Source organism: Panthera onca, chromosome E3 (genome assembly GCF_046562875.1).
Source record: "Panthera onca isolate mPanOnc1 chromosome E3, mPanOnc1 haplotype 2, whole genome shotgun sequence".
NCBI classification, from domain to species: domain Eukaryota; kingdom Metazoa; phylum Chordata; class Mammalia; order Carnivora; family Felidae; genus Panthera; species Panthera onca.
The window spans coordinates 39,292,648-39,304,923 of record NC_138354.1 but is presented as its reverse complement, the minus strand read 5'-3'; the positions used below and the strand labels follow the sequence as shown (position 1 = coordinate 39,304,923).

Here is a 12,276-nt window from a genome sequence, read left to right as displayed (position 1 = left end):
TTACTCTGTGTGCCAGCCCCTCTGGCCCGAGAGCACTTCCTCAGCCAGCCGCCCGTGTAACACTTGCTTCCTCCTGAAGTCACTGCGATGGACCCCTTTTCCCAGATGAAGCGACTGGAGTCTCACGGGGGACACATGACTCCGGTCAGAGTTTTCTCCCTGTGGGACGGCGCCCTTCACCCCACCTCCCACCCTTGTGCTCAAGGCTGCAGTGTGCACGTGGGTGGGTGCTGTGCACGGGAGAGTGGGGGCTGGCGGAAGCCGGGCATGGACGTTTTTGGTGCTGGTGGCTGGCTCCGAAGGGAGACACTCCCGTGTAACGAGATCAGATAGGAGGTGGGCCAGGAGCTAAGAATAGGATTGGGCATATGCTCCCGGCTCAGGTGAGGGTGTGCCAATGCCAGCCAGAGAGGAGCCCGCTGGGGCCAGGGGACAGAGCAGGCCCTGGGGCGGTGGAGCCCGAGACCCAGGGTTCCAGGGAAAGGGGCAGAGTCCGGCTCAGCTCATAAACAGAGCTGATAGGACAGGGCTGGAGGGGGGAGGGCAAGGACTGGGAGCCAGGGCGTTGGCATGGGGGTCAGGGGGTAAGCTCTGTGCTCAGAGGAAGCCCCCACCCGGCCCCCATGGCTTTCCTGGTGGCTGGGACCCTGCAGGTGGCCTCACAGATCGCAGATGCTCGAGAGAGCCTGGGAAGAAAGGTAGCCGGGGCGCTGCCTGGCCTAGCCTGTTCCCGGCTCTCAGCGGAGCCCCACCCCGGCGCAACTCTGGCCTTGCCTCCCCAGGGGAAGTACAGCATGCGGGGCCCAAGGGTGGCCCTGACCCTCAGCAGCCCTGAGGTGTCAGCCTCTATAGTCGCTGTCCTGGAGGGCGTGTTCCGGACCCTGGGCTTTGAGAGCTGCCAGAGGAGGGAGGCCTCTGTCCAGGTGAGTCCTCACCTGCCTCCCGCCTCCACGCCCACCCCAACGCCACCACCCCCCCTGCTGCTGGGCCTCCCTGGACTCAGGCCCGGCCTTTGCTCTTGCCCTAGGGCTTCCTTGGGGAGCTGGCCGCTTTCAGGGAGCAGCTGGATGCCCTCGGGGGCCCTGTGGGCTGTGCCTTAGTGGCCTTGGTGGCCCCCAGGGGGCAGCTGAAGCAGCCCCAGCAGCTGGTCCGGGAGCTGAGCCGCTGTGGGGCCCTCTGGGGCCGCCCCAAAGTTTTCCTTCTGCTCTCAAGTGCTCCTGGGGGTGAGTGGGCTGGGCAGGGACCCTGGCAGCGGGACAGCGCAAAGCAGAGGTGGGGGAGGGCAGGGGGGCCGAGACCCACCTTTCTGGCCAATGTGCTGTTCCTCCACCCAGCTGCCCCCCAGCCCGGAGCCTTCCTCACTGGCTTGAGCGAGCTGTGTGGCCGCTTTCCTCACTGGTCTCTGCTGCAGCTGCTGACCGAGGTCGGGGGCCCAGGTCGGGGGAGGGAGGGGAGTCCCTGGGAGGGGGGCCGTGCCAGTCACTTCCCCTGGCTCTGCTGTCCTGTCCTGAGCCTGTTAGATCAGTTGGCTTGCACTTCTGCCCACCCCTGTTCACACTCGCGCAGCGACTGTCCTGTCAGACTGGGGGTCCCTGGAGGCCAGAGTTGGGAATGATCCAGGTCTGGTCTGGGCTCAAGGCCCAAAGGTCTCCCTGGGCAGTTGGGTAGCCGCTGGGTGACCCTGGAGGTGAGGGGTGGCCCCTGGCTCTGCCCCACAGCTTTCCCCTGCCTGGCACCCTCGCCACGTGGCACCCCCCCCCACGGTGAGCCTTCCCAGACAGGCTCCAACCTGCTCTAGGGAGCACCCAGCCCTGTGCACACTGGTCCCTGGGGCGGGGAGTGGTGCCGTGGATGGCACAGCCGCTCTCCACTTGAGGACGCCCCCGATGTTGAACCTCAACTAGGACCTCCCCTTTGTGCCCTCCCCTTCTTTCGTCTGTCTTTTCCTCCCTTAATTCTGGTAGGGGACCCCAAAGAGACTGCAGGAGCCGCGAGCCGGCCAAGCTGTTCCCTGAAGCCAGCGTCCTGTTCCCTCCCGGAACCGTGCCCCCGTGGAGCAGCCCCCTGAGGCGTTCTCTGGCCTCACCCCCGCCCCCAGGTCTTCTGCGGGACAGCTGAAGAGTCCGAGGCCACCTCCTGTCCAGTCCTTCGGAGCTCCTTGCGGGGCGCACTGTGCCTGGGCGACGTGGAGCCCTGGGGGCCCGAGGTGAGGGGGACGGCGTGGGGTGAACCAGGTGGCAGCAGTTGCGAGTGGGAGAGAGGCTCCGGGAGACTTGAGGTGGGGGAGGTGAGGAGCTGGGAAGCTCGCAGACCACGCCGAACGCTCCTGTGCTTGTCCGTAGCCAGAACCCAGCCCCACCGCTCGGTATGACCTGTCCGGGACCAGGGCCGCCCTCCTCCTGTCCGTGATCCACGGCCGGCCCGGGGCCCAGCACGATGTGGAGGCGCTGGGGGCCCTGTGCCAGGCCCTGAGCTTCAAGACCACGCTAAGGACAGACCCCACGGCCCAGGTGAGGTGTGGTGGTGCCCTAAAGGAAGGGCGCCCCCAACCCCAGGACTCCAGCGACTCTCTCCCGGGCCCCCCGCCCCTTGTCTGCCTTCAGTCCTTCCTGCTGCGTGCGTGGGGAGCTCACTCCCCTGCCTCTGGGCGCCCAGTCTCCAGGGCTCCTGCAGCCTCCCACACTGGCTGACCCTCTACTCCTCTGCTCCAGGCCCCAGCTGCACCCTCGAGCTTTTCCTGGGAGGGTCTCGGGTTCCTTCCCTGACACTCGTCAGCTCATTGCCCCTCACGCGTCTTAACTTTCTGGAGCAGCTTCCCCGTTGGGGCCAAAGGCCCAGCTGTAAGAGGCTAGAGCCACACGTCACCTCCAGTTGGGCCATGCCTTGGGTTGCAGTGGGGGGTTAGAAAGAGAACTTCCGCCGTGGCCTGAGGTGGGCAGGAGGTGGTAAGTAGGGTGGGCGGGGGCTGGAGAAGCCTCCCCGGAGGGCCACCAGGTATTGGGGAGGCAATGGCCCTGGCCCAGGCCTCAATCTCGTCCCCACCCCAGGCCTTCCAGGAGGAGCTGGCCCAGTTTCGGGAGTGCCTAGACGCCCACAGGGCCCCAGTGAGCTGTGCCCTTGTGGCCCTGATGGCCCACGGGGGGCCACAGGGACAGCTGCTGGGGGCCGACGGGCGGGAGGTACGGCCAGAGGCCCTGGTGCAGGAGCTGAGCCGCTGCAGGGCCCTGTGCGGCTGCCCCAAGGTCTTTCTGCTTCAGGCTTGCCGTGGGGGTGAGTGGGGTCCTACCCCCCACCTGCCTCCTCCCGTCCTAGCTTCCCACATCCAGCCCTCGGCGACCCAGGACTTGCTGTCCACCTTCTTCAGGAAGCCTGAGCGCTGGTGCTTTACCTGTCCCATCTCCGGGTCTCTCCGGGCCTCTTCTAGAAGTCAAGTCTACCAACTTGAGCACTTCACCCTCAGCTCTCGTTGTTCACTGCCCTGGATTTTCTAGTCTCATGGGGCTGCCCTGGAGTTCTGGGGGGTGGGCTATGGGCCCCTGGAGACCCCCCCAGGTGTCTGCTCAGTGAAAGGGCCTGTGTGTCCCCTCCTCTTCCAGGGCATAGGGACGCCGGTGTGGGCCCCGCAGGTCTCCCTTGGTTCCGGCGCTGGCTGCGGGCATCACCCACCACCCCCTCGCATGCCGATGTCCTCCAGATCTATGCTGATGCCCAAGGTGGGCGTGCCTTCCTTCTGGAGGCTGGGCTTGGCGGGGGGCTACTGGGTGGCCTCTCTGGCCTGCATTTCCAGGGCTCTGAGCTGGGGGCCTGCCGCCCCCAGCATCCTCTTGGCTTTGCCAAGAGGTTGGGAAGGAAAACCTTCCTAAACTGCAAGGGCCTTTGAAAATCGAGGGCTTCTTCCCCTGCTTGAGCCTCGAAACAACCTCGGAGTCAGGAAGGTGAAATAGCTCTTCTAAGGTCACAGAGCCGATACGTGATGGGGCTGAGCTTTGAGGTTTTGTTTGGTTGTTTTTAGACTGCAGTTCTGATTTGCCGTTTCCGCCCTGTGTTCATTCCACTGCCCTGGGTGTCCTTGAGCCGGACTGAGGGGGCAGCCCCGGGGCTGGTAGAGTCCCAGGGTGCTGGGTAAATGCTGGTCTTTCTTGCAGGCAGCTCTCCCTTCCCCACTGCAGGGAGCTCTGACCAAGCAGACATCCTGACGGTCTACGCAGCTGCCGAGGGTAAGGGGACGGGTCATCAAGAAGCCCTGTTACACGGGGCCCTGCATCCTGGCTGGACATCTGGAGTGGCTTGAGGGACAGCCAGGGCGTGGCAGTTGGGGCACAGGGGCACTAGCCCCTTTTCAGTTAGGCCATCTTCCTCCCATGTCTATTATTTATAATAATAGTAATGATGGTGAGCGTATATTGAGAGCTGACTGTATGGAGGGTTGCAGGTTCCGTGAGGCCTCTGCCCGGTGCCCAGAAGGTGGTAGGTTCACAGTGAATATGTGTTCCACGTTCAATGCAATTGTGTATTCAGTCCACAAATATCAAGCGACAAGTTGTTCCAGAAGCAAGAAGTTCCTGCTCTTTGCACCATCCCCTTGCCAGACCCCTGGGGTCCTGTCTCTTTGCCACCCCCCCCCCTTTTCCCCCAACAAAGAGCCCCTGGGGATTGGAAGGCCGCGGTCCTGTCCCGAGTCTGACACTCTGACCCTGGTCTTCTGGCCTAGGCTGTGTAGCCTATCGGGATGAGACAGGCTCAGACTTTATCCAGACGCTGGTGGAGGTCTTCAGAGCTGACCCTGGGAGAGAAGTTCTGGAGCTGCTGACTGAGGTGTGTCGGGGGAGAGGCAGAGCCCTGGGGAGGGGGGCTGGGTTCATCCTTCTCGCCATCTCTTAACTCTGTCCGTGAGCCACACTCGCCCCTCGGTGCTGGGCGCTGGCGGGGGGCGAGATGGACGGCAGTTATTAGCCACATACACTCCCTTTCCGCCGTGGAGGAGACGGTGGGGGGGGGAGAGAACCCCCCTGTCACGCGGGGCCCCTGGGAGTTGCAGTCAGACGCAGAGTGAACCTGCAGGGGCTGTGGGCCGCAGGCTTTATGGGGGGGGGGGTGCCCCCTGCTTCCTGCAGGAGGAGCTGATTGGCTTGTTTGAATAATTTCACTACCTGCAGGGAACTGAAGCCCTCAGGTTAAAAAAAAAAAATGTTCATGTTTATGTATTTATTTTGAGAGAGAGAGTAGCGAGCCGGGGAGGGGCAGAGAGAGAGGGAGAGAGAATCCCAAGCAGGGTCCGAGCTGTGAGCGCAGAGCCCCACGCAGGGTCCATCTCAGGACCCGTGAGATCACGACCAGAGGGGAAACCAGAGTCAGACGCTCAACCGGCTGAACCCCCCGGGCGCCCCCTGAAGCCCCTCAGATTGAGGCCAAGTGGAGCGTGGCTGGGTCTGACTGGCGTGGGCCTCGCAGGTCAACCGGCGGGTGTGTCAACTGGAGGTGCTGGGTCCCGACTGCCCGGAGCGCCGCAAGGCCTGCCTGGAGATCCGCAGCTCGTTGAGGCGCCGGCTCTGCCTGCAGGCCTGACCGCGCGCCGCTGCCCCGGGGGTGCGGCCGGTGGGAGCCACAGGCCGGCGCCGCCGCCGACTCCACCCGCGGCCCCCCGTTGCTCATCTGTCAGTGGGGGCGACAGCCCGGGCGGGGGCTCGGCCGGCGTCTGTGCAAGACCGAGAATGCGTCCGCTCGCGGGGAGGCGGGGCAGCGGGAGACTGCAGGCAGGGTGCTCGGCACCCAGTAAGGGTGCATCTGTGCTCCCGGGAGCCAGGCTGGGCCCTCCTTCCTGCGGGCGGAGGGCCTGAGGAGCCCAGCACGGGCCAGGCTGGGCTGGATGTTCCGAGCAGGGGCAGCCGGGGCCCACGTGGCGGTCTCAGCTCCCGCACCCCGGCGGCGCCCCGCGCCGGGGCCGCGGAAATGCGGGAGACGCGGTCAGAGTCTAGTCTGGAGCCATGACACTCTGGACCGAGCCTTGCAGGTGGATCGGTACTGTGAATGAGGGGAAACAGGGCCTGGGGAGCGCTGGGCAGCTCCCGACTCAACGCGCTCCGGGGCCACGCGGGGGAAGAGCTCCAAAGGCGTCTGTTAGAGCAGGAAGGGCCTGCGCGGCCTCACCGGGGCTCGAACTCGTAAGCACAAGTCAGGGAGGGCGGTTCTCGCGGAGCCGCCTGGGCTCCTCTCGGCGCCGGGCCCCGGCTCCGCCCACATAGAGCCCGAGGGGGCGGAGCTCCTTGCCAGTAGGAGCATGCGTATTGCGGTACAACACGCAGGCGCCTGAATCAGCTTTATGAGAAACGCGGTGGGAGCCCCACCGGCGGGGCCGCGTGGCCTAATGGATAAGGCGTCTGATTCCGGATCAGAAGATTGAGGGTTCGAGTCCCTTCGTGGTCGCTGCGCAGCTTGTTTTTCTCCCTCCGCTTTGCCTTTTCCCTCGGTCGGGACTGCGCCCTCCGCGAAACCCTAGGTCGCCTGGGCGGTGCCCCGCCCGCTGCCCCGCCCTCCGGCACCTCGGCGGCCGCCGCGCGCCTGCAAGGGCGGAGCTCAGGAGGCAGCGCCTGGTCCGCACGCCCGCGCCCCCGAGGAGCTGCGAGGCCCACCGGTGGCCGGAACCTGAAGCCACCGGCCGCGAGTCCCGGGGCCCACTAGGGACTGGCTGCACGAATACAGTCCTGAGGACCAGAGCTGTAACAGATGAGAGGTTGGACCTTTGGGCGCGGGGGGCGCGGGAATTGTTCCAAGGGCTCAGGAGACAAGTGCGTTCCAAACTATAATAGATTATCGTGATTAAAAAAAAGTTTTGGAAATTCTGGTGACGGTTGGATGATATTGTGCATGTAACTGATGCCACTGAATTCAATTGTACGCTTAAAAATGGCTAAATTGGCTATAGCGTTATATACACATTTTTAACAGAATAAAATGTTTTAAAAATCTAATAGCTTATTTGGATTTCTTGCAATGATAGTGTACCCTTAAATGACTAGTGTGGATGTATATTTAAACGTTTAAATATAAACAATATGCCCAGGGTTGGGTTATTTTACCTGGGGAAAAAATGTCTCCACTTGAGGAACCGTGTTCTTGCCAAAGGATTCTGGCTAAGCCAGCTCACCTAGGTGACTTGACCTCCTCCCACCTGGTGACCCCTGGGGCAGTGGCAGCCGGAGCCCACATTCCGGAAGGTGCGCGCAGGTACCCTGGGGTCATGTGGGGTGTTACCGTGTTTGTGGTGCTTCGGTGGTTTGAAGCTTCATTAGGACCAACATTTTGGAGGTGAGAAAGAACACCCATCCTCTGGTGGGAAAGCTAACGCTGGGCTCTCATCCTCACGGGCACAGCCAGCCGGTCAGATACGGGGCCACTAGGGAGGCCACTGAGCTCTGTTAAAACCGCGGAGACCTGAGTCCAGGTAATACCTCTTGTCTGCGGGCCAGTGTAGGGAGGAGGACAAGGACAGGGACGGCGCTTTTCCCACTCTCCCGGCTGGCACCCCCGTCCTCTCCTCTCCGACGTTTTGCATAGCCAGCTCCTTCTTGCTAATCGATAGTTACCAACGAGCCCGGATTCTCCCGCAAGGAGAAGGAAAGGGCTCGCCCAGGCTTTGACGCCCAGGCTTCTCGCACCCTAAGCGAGGATCACACCGTAGGCCAAAGAGCTGAGCTGACAACCTGTGGCCCCGGTTCTTTAGGCTCCATCTGCGCGTGCGCGGTCCCTCCGGGGTCCCAGGACGCTCAGGAGCGGGTGAGCGCCGGGTGAATGCGGGTGCTGAGGGGCAGGACGGAGGCCGGGACGGAGCGGGGAGGCTGTGCGTCATTTGTGGGAACCACGGGGAGGTGACCGAGAGACTGGTCTAGGACCATTACGAGGCATCTGCCGCCGGCCCCGGTGGCCTAATGGATAAGGCATTGGCCTCCTAAGCCAGGGATTGTGGGTTCGAGTCCCACCCGGGGTACGAGGGGTTAAGTTTTAGACCTCTGCCAAAGAAAAACCCGAATCAATTCCCTAGTGGAGGAAGCAAGTTCCTGGAGTTTTTCCAGACGCAGACCTAAGCTACTGACAATCCACTGCAACTCTATTTTCTAATAAGGGGTGCGCGTTTCCAGCTTTCACAAAAGAATACTTGCGTCGTTCAAATGTTTCAAATAACCATCCATTCTAGCATCCTTTTCTCGTAATATAAAGGAATAATTGTTCGTTTTCCCAGGTGTATTAATTTTATTGTGGTTTCATATATTAAGAGTTCTAATCTTTTATAAACAGATCCAATCATTTAGAGATTAAATTATATGACAACTGTTGTGCTTTAAAACAGCGGACCGAGTGCTGATTATGGTTAATAATATGTTCTGCATACCTGAAAGTTGCTGTGAGAGATCTGGAGCCTTGTCACCACGCACACAGGAAAAGTAACTATGTGAACGGATGGATGTGTTGACTTCACAGTGGTAAATATTTCACAAATGTATTGGTAAATAATTGGTAAATATTTCACAATCACATTGTACACCTTCAATATATTTCATTGTTATTTGTCAATTATATCTCAATAAAGCTAGGGAAAAATAATGAGTTGGATGGAGGTGTAGACGAAACAAGCCTATCTGTGAATTGATAATGGCTTAAACTGAGGGGCAGGACACATTATACTATTTCTCTGCTTTAGTGCATGCTTGAAATAGACCATAATAAAGCTTTCTCTCTCGGGGCCCCGGGGTGGCTCAGTCAGTTAAGTGTTGGACGTTGGCTCAGGTCATGATCTCACGGTTCATGAGTTCAAGCCCCGCATTGGGCTTTGTGGTGACAGCTCGGAGCTTGGAACCTCCTTCGGATCCTGTGTCTCCCTCTCTCTGCCCCTCCCTTGCTCATGCTCTGTCTCTATCTCCAAAAATAAGCAAACATTTTAAAAAAAGATAAAAATGAAGTTTTCTCTCCTTTTAATCCATGCAATCTCTGTCTTCATCCCGAGGTAAGAATCTCCCAAACTTCGCGACAGGAAGCAGAGTAAAATCAGCCTCCTATTCCACGTGCCCGTAGAAAGGATGACCACTGGAGCTTTATAAACACATAAAAAATACAGTTCTCTTTTGCCTTTAGAAACCACGAACGAGACTCTTCTGTTCATCCGGCTTCGGCCTTGCTTCTTCCACTTTCCCAAACATCCGGGGCCCCGTTGTCCCCACTGGAGTCAAGGACCTCATCTCAGTGCCTGTCTCCTATCATCGTGGGCGACCTGAAGAGAATGGGGACCACAGAGCTATCCAAGGGTGCTGCTGCTTCCCGCTTCTCTCGCTGACATTTCTCAATGCCTCACTGAGAGGAATGTTCTCCGGGCGCTCGGGGGCGGGGGGCGGCTGTGCCCGTCGTGTGTGACACATCCCCGCCAGCACTGCTGTCTCCCTGTCTTTGGCTTCCTTTCTCTGCTTGATGATGAAGTTCTCACACGTGTCTCCTTAAACATAGGCTACCACGCAGCTCAACGCTGAGCCAACCAACCAAGAAACCTAAGAGAGCCACAGTCAGCCGCACAGGGTAACGTGTTAAATACGGGCTTTCGGGGAAGTGCCCCCCCCCCCCTCAGGTCAATAAATTCACCAGCCGCAAAGCCAAGTCGGATCTCATCCTGCTCGCTCCAACACCCTTAGCTTCATTCCCACACAGATCCCCTGGGTTTCTGCTGGCATACAGGAACACCACTGCCAATTCTTTTGGTGTCTAAGGGATTTCCTCCCGGGTCAGCTCTTGTCCTCACCGCCCACAGCGTGCTGGTCTGACTGCGGTTATGGGGCACGGCTCGCAAGGGTGGTGGGCGTGGGCTTGGCGGAGGCGTGGCCTCCCCTTGCGAGACCGCCGCTCCAGCTGAGATGAAGACAGCACGTTCAAGCGCAGGAAGGCTACTCTCCGCAGATTCCAGGCTGATTTTGCTGGCAAGGAAGCTCCAAGTGTCTGGGGGCATTCGAGACCCCCCCCCCCCCCAGAGGTCTCCATGCCTTGGGCTCCACTTCTGCATCACCGTCGCCATTTCTTTCACACAATAGATGTCCCGAGGCTGGGAACCCAACTTCCATTGTCATTCTGCAACGTGCACCGTTTACCTACGTGTTTGATCTTTAGCCGTATCAGCCCTGCAGCTGTAAGAGACGATTTGGGCTGAAGGTTGAAAGGTCTGGTTTTGTCATTTTCTTTCAGTGAGCCAACCAGCGCCCCCAGAAGAACCCCTTTCATGCCACTATCCTCAGAATCACCTTTACTGCCACGACAGTATAGGACGGCAGCCGCAGGGTCCTTCAGGGCGATGCTTTGGTCAGCACGCCATCACAACCGACCAGGTGGCGTGCGGCTCGATCTCGATGCCACCACGTGCCGTGGATTACCAGCAACCCCTTTCCCGTTGGCAAGGAGCTCAGTGGCATTTGAGCCCAAATTCATTACCAAATCAGGGTCCAGGCAGCAGTCAGAAAACCCATCCGTGGGTGTTGGGGAGAAAGAGGGAAGGTTGGTAAAAGGGCACAAACTTCCCATTGTAAGACCAATAGGGTGAGGGGATCTCATATACAGCATGGCGATGATAGTTAATACTGTATCGTATGCTTGAAATTTGCTAAGGGAGTGGATCTTCAGTGTTCTGACCACACACACACACACAGTGACCTTGTGAGATGATGCATGTGTTCATTCACGATTACCCTGTGTTGATTATGGTAATCATTTCACTTGGAGAGGGCCTTAAGGAGCTGAAAAGCAGATGTTGGAGAAAGAGTGCCTCTCAGCTGGGATGGGTGTCTCTGAGTTCGGAGGAGGGTCCCGTGGACCTCAGGCAGCTTGTGCCGGAGTCTCTAATGAGCCGTGACGAGGCTGATTCTGTGAGTGTGCGGAAATGTCAAACTCGATTCAGTTGTTATTCCTGGGATGAACCGTTGCTGCCTGGATAGAACGGGTGGTGGTGGCGGGAACAGAAAACAGGAAGCAGGGACTCCTTCCTCCTCCTCCAGCCTTTCAGTCTATGCCTCCTGTGGGCCAAAGCTAACAGGGATCGGCTGGTAAAGCGATCACCAGGTAGGGTCTGGAAGGGTGAGTTGGAAGCCGGCGATAGCAGCGTTCTAATCGGCACACCTGCTCTGTCCTGCTTCCTGAACGTGTTCAGGAATGAACCCATTACTCAGGAATCCCTGCCTCGGGCTTGCTTCCGGGAAACTTGTCCTTCAACGGTTGGAGCCGGACTCTAAGAATGAGATTCTAAAGTGGAACCACCCGCTGGCCGCCTGGCCCGGAGGACACAGCACCCGTGGTGGGAGGGTTTTGAGAAATGCAGAGCAGGTGTCGAGACTTCCGGCCTGTGCTGACCGGGGAGAGACCAGAGGAGCTGGGAAGTGAACTGCCCTTGTCCCATGTCTCCGGGTGCCTCACAGACACAGCGGGAAAGAGCTGGTCAAGACCGTGGGATTATGCGGCTGTTGTTGTCTTTTTTTGGTAAGTTTCCATTTTTAATTCCACTTAGTTAACATTCAACGTAATATTAGTTTCAGGTGTACGATATCATGATTCAACACTTCCATACATCGCCCTGCGCTCATCAGGCCAAGTGCGCGCCATAATCCCCATCACCTATCCCTCCCCCCCCCCCCCCCCCCCCGTGCCCCCACCCTCTCCCCTCCGGTAGCCATCAGTTTGTCCCCTATAATTAAGAGTTTGTTTTTTGATTTCTCTCTTATCCTTTTCCCTTTGCTTGTTTTGTTTCTTAAATTCCACATGTGAATGGACTCATACGGTATTTGTCTGTCTCTGACTGATTTGGCTCAGCGTAAGACATGCGAGCTCCATCCGGGTCATTGAAACGGCCAGATTCCATTCTTTTTGATGGCCGAGTAATATTCCACGGTGCATCTACACCACATCTTCTTTATCCATTCATCAATCAATGGACACTTGGGCTGCTTCCATAGTTTGGCTGTTGTAGATAACGTCGCTATAAACATCAGGGTGCATGTATGCCTTTGAATTAGCGTTCCTGTATTCCTGGGTAACTACTCAGTAGTGCAATCGCTGGGTCATAGGGTAGTTCTCTTTGTAGCTTTTTGAGGAGCCTCCATACTGTGTTCCAGAGCGGCTGCACCGGTTTGCATTCCCACCAACAGTGCAGGAGGGTTCCTTTTTCTCTACATTCTTGCCACCACCTGGTGTTCCTGGTGTTGTTGAGTCTAGCCCTTCCGACAGGTGTGAGGCGATAGCTCATTGCAGTTCTGATTT

The 12,276-nt window shown here is 58.6% G+C and overlaps 1 protein-coding gene, 1 long non-coding RNA gene and 2 other non-coding genes across 9 annotated transcripts; all 4 read left to right on the top strand.

Annotated features, from left to right (window-relative positions):
* The first annotated feature begins 11 nt into the window (after positions 1 to 11).
* On the top strand, positions 12 to 6,968 carry LOC132688960 (caspase-14-like). Of its 6 annotated transcripts, none has more exons than XM_060648267.3 (11): positions 12 to 144; positions 783 to 923; positions 1,028 to 1,223; positions 1,335 to 1,423; positions 2,099 to 2,206; positions 2,343 to 2,510; positions 3,048 to 3,270; positions 3,597 to 3,713; positions 4,146 to 4,217; positions 4,712 to 4,815; positions 5,452 to 6,968. In XM_060648267.3, exons 1-11 carry the CDS (start codon positions 88 to 90, stop codon positions 5,563 to 5,565), a joined length of 1,389 nt encoding a protein of 462 aa, XP_060504250.3. In that variant the 5' UTR covers positions 12 to 87; the 3' UTR covers positions 5,566 to 6,968. The 6 variants fall into 6 exon arrangements, with proteins under 6 accessions (XP_060504250.3, XP_060504252.3, XP_060504254.3 ...); XM_060648269.3 differs by lacking the exon at positions 12 to 144 and adding an exon at positions 197 to 383; XM_060648268.3 differs by lacking the exon at positions 12 to 144 and adding an exon at positions 413 to 698 and having other exon boundaries at positions 4,170 to 4,217.
* On the top strand, positions 6,351 to 6,423 carry TRNAR-CCG (transfer RNA arginine (anticodon CCG)). Its single transcript has one exon. It is a non-coding gene; the product is annotated as a tRNA-Arg (tRNA).
* A 133-nt stretch (positions 6,969 to 7,101) lies between the features above and the next one.
* On the top strand, positions 7,102 to 10,522 carry LOC144614782 (uncharacterized). Its single transcript, XR_013552943.2, has 3 exons — positions 7,102 to 9,296; positions 9,493 to 9,561; positions 10,219 to 10,522. It is a non-coding gene; the product is annotated as an uncharacterized LOC144614782 (long non-coding RNA).
* Positions 7,912 to 7,984, top strand: TRNAR-CCU (transfer RNA arginine (anticodon CCU)). The gene has a single exon. It is a non-coding gene; the product is annotated as a tRNA-Arg (tRNA).
* Positions 10,523 to 12,276: the final 1,754 nt, after the last annotated feature.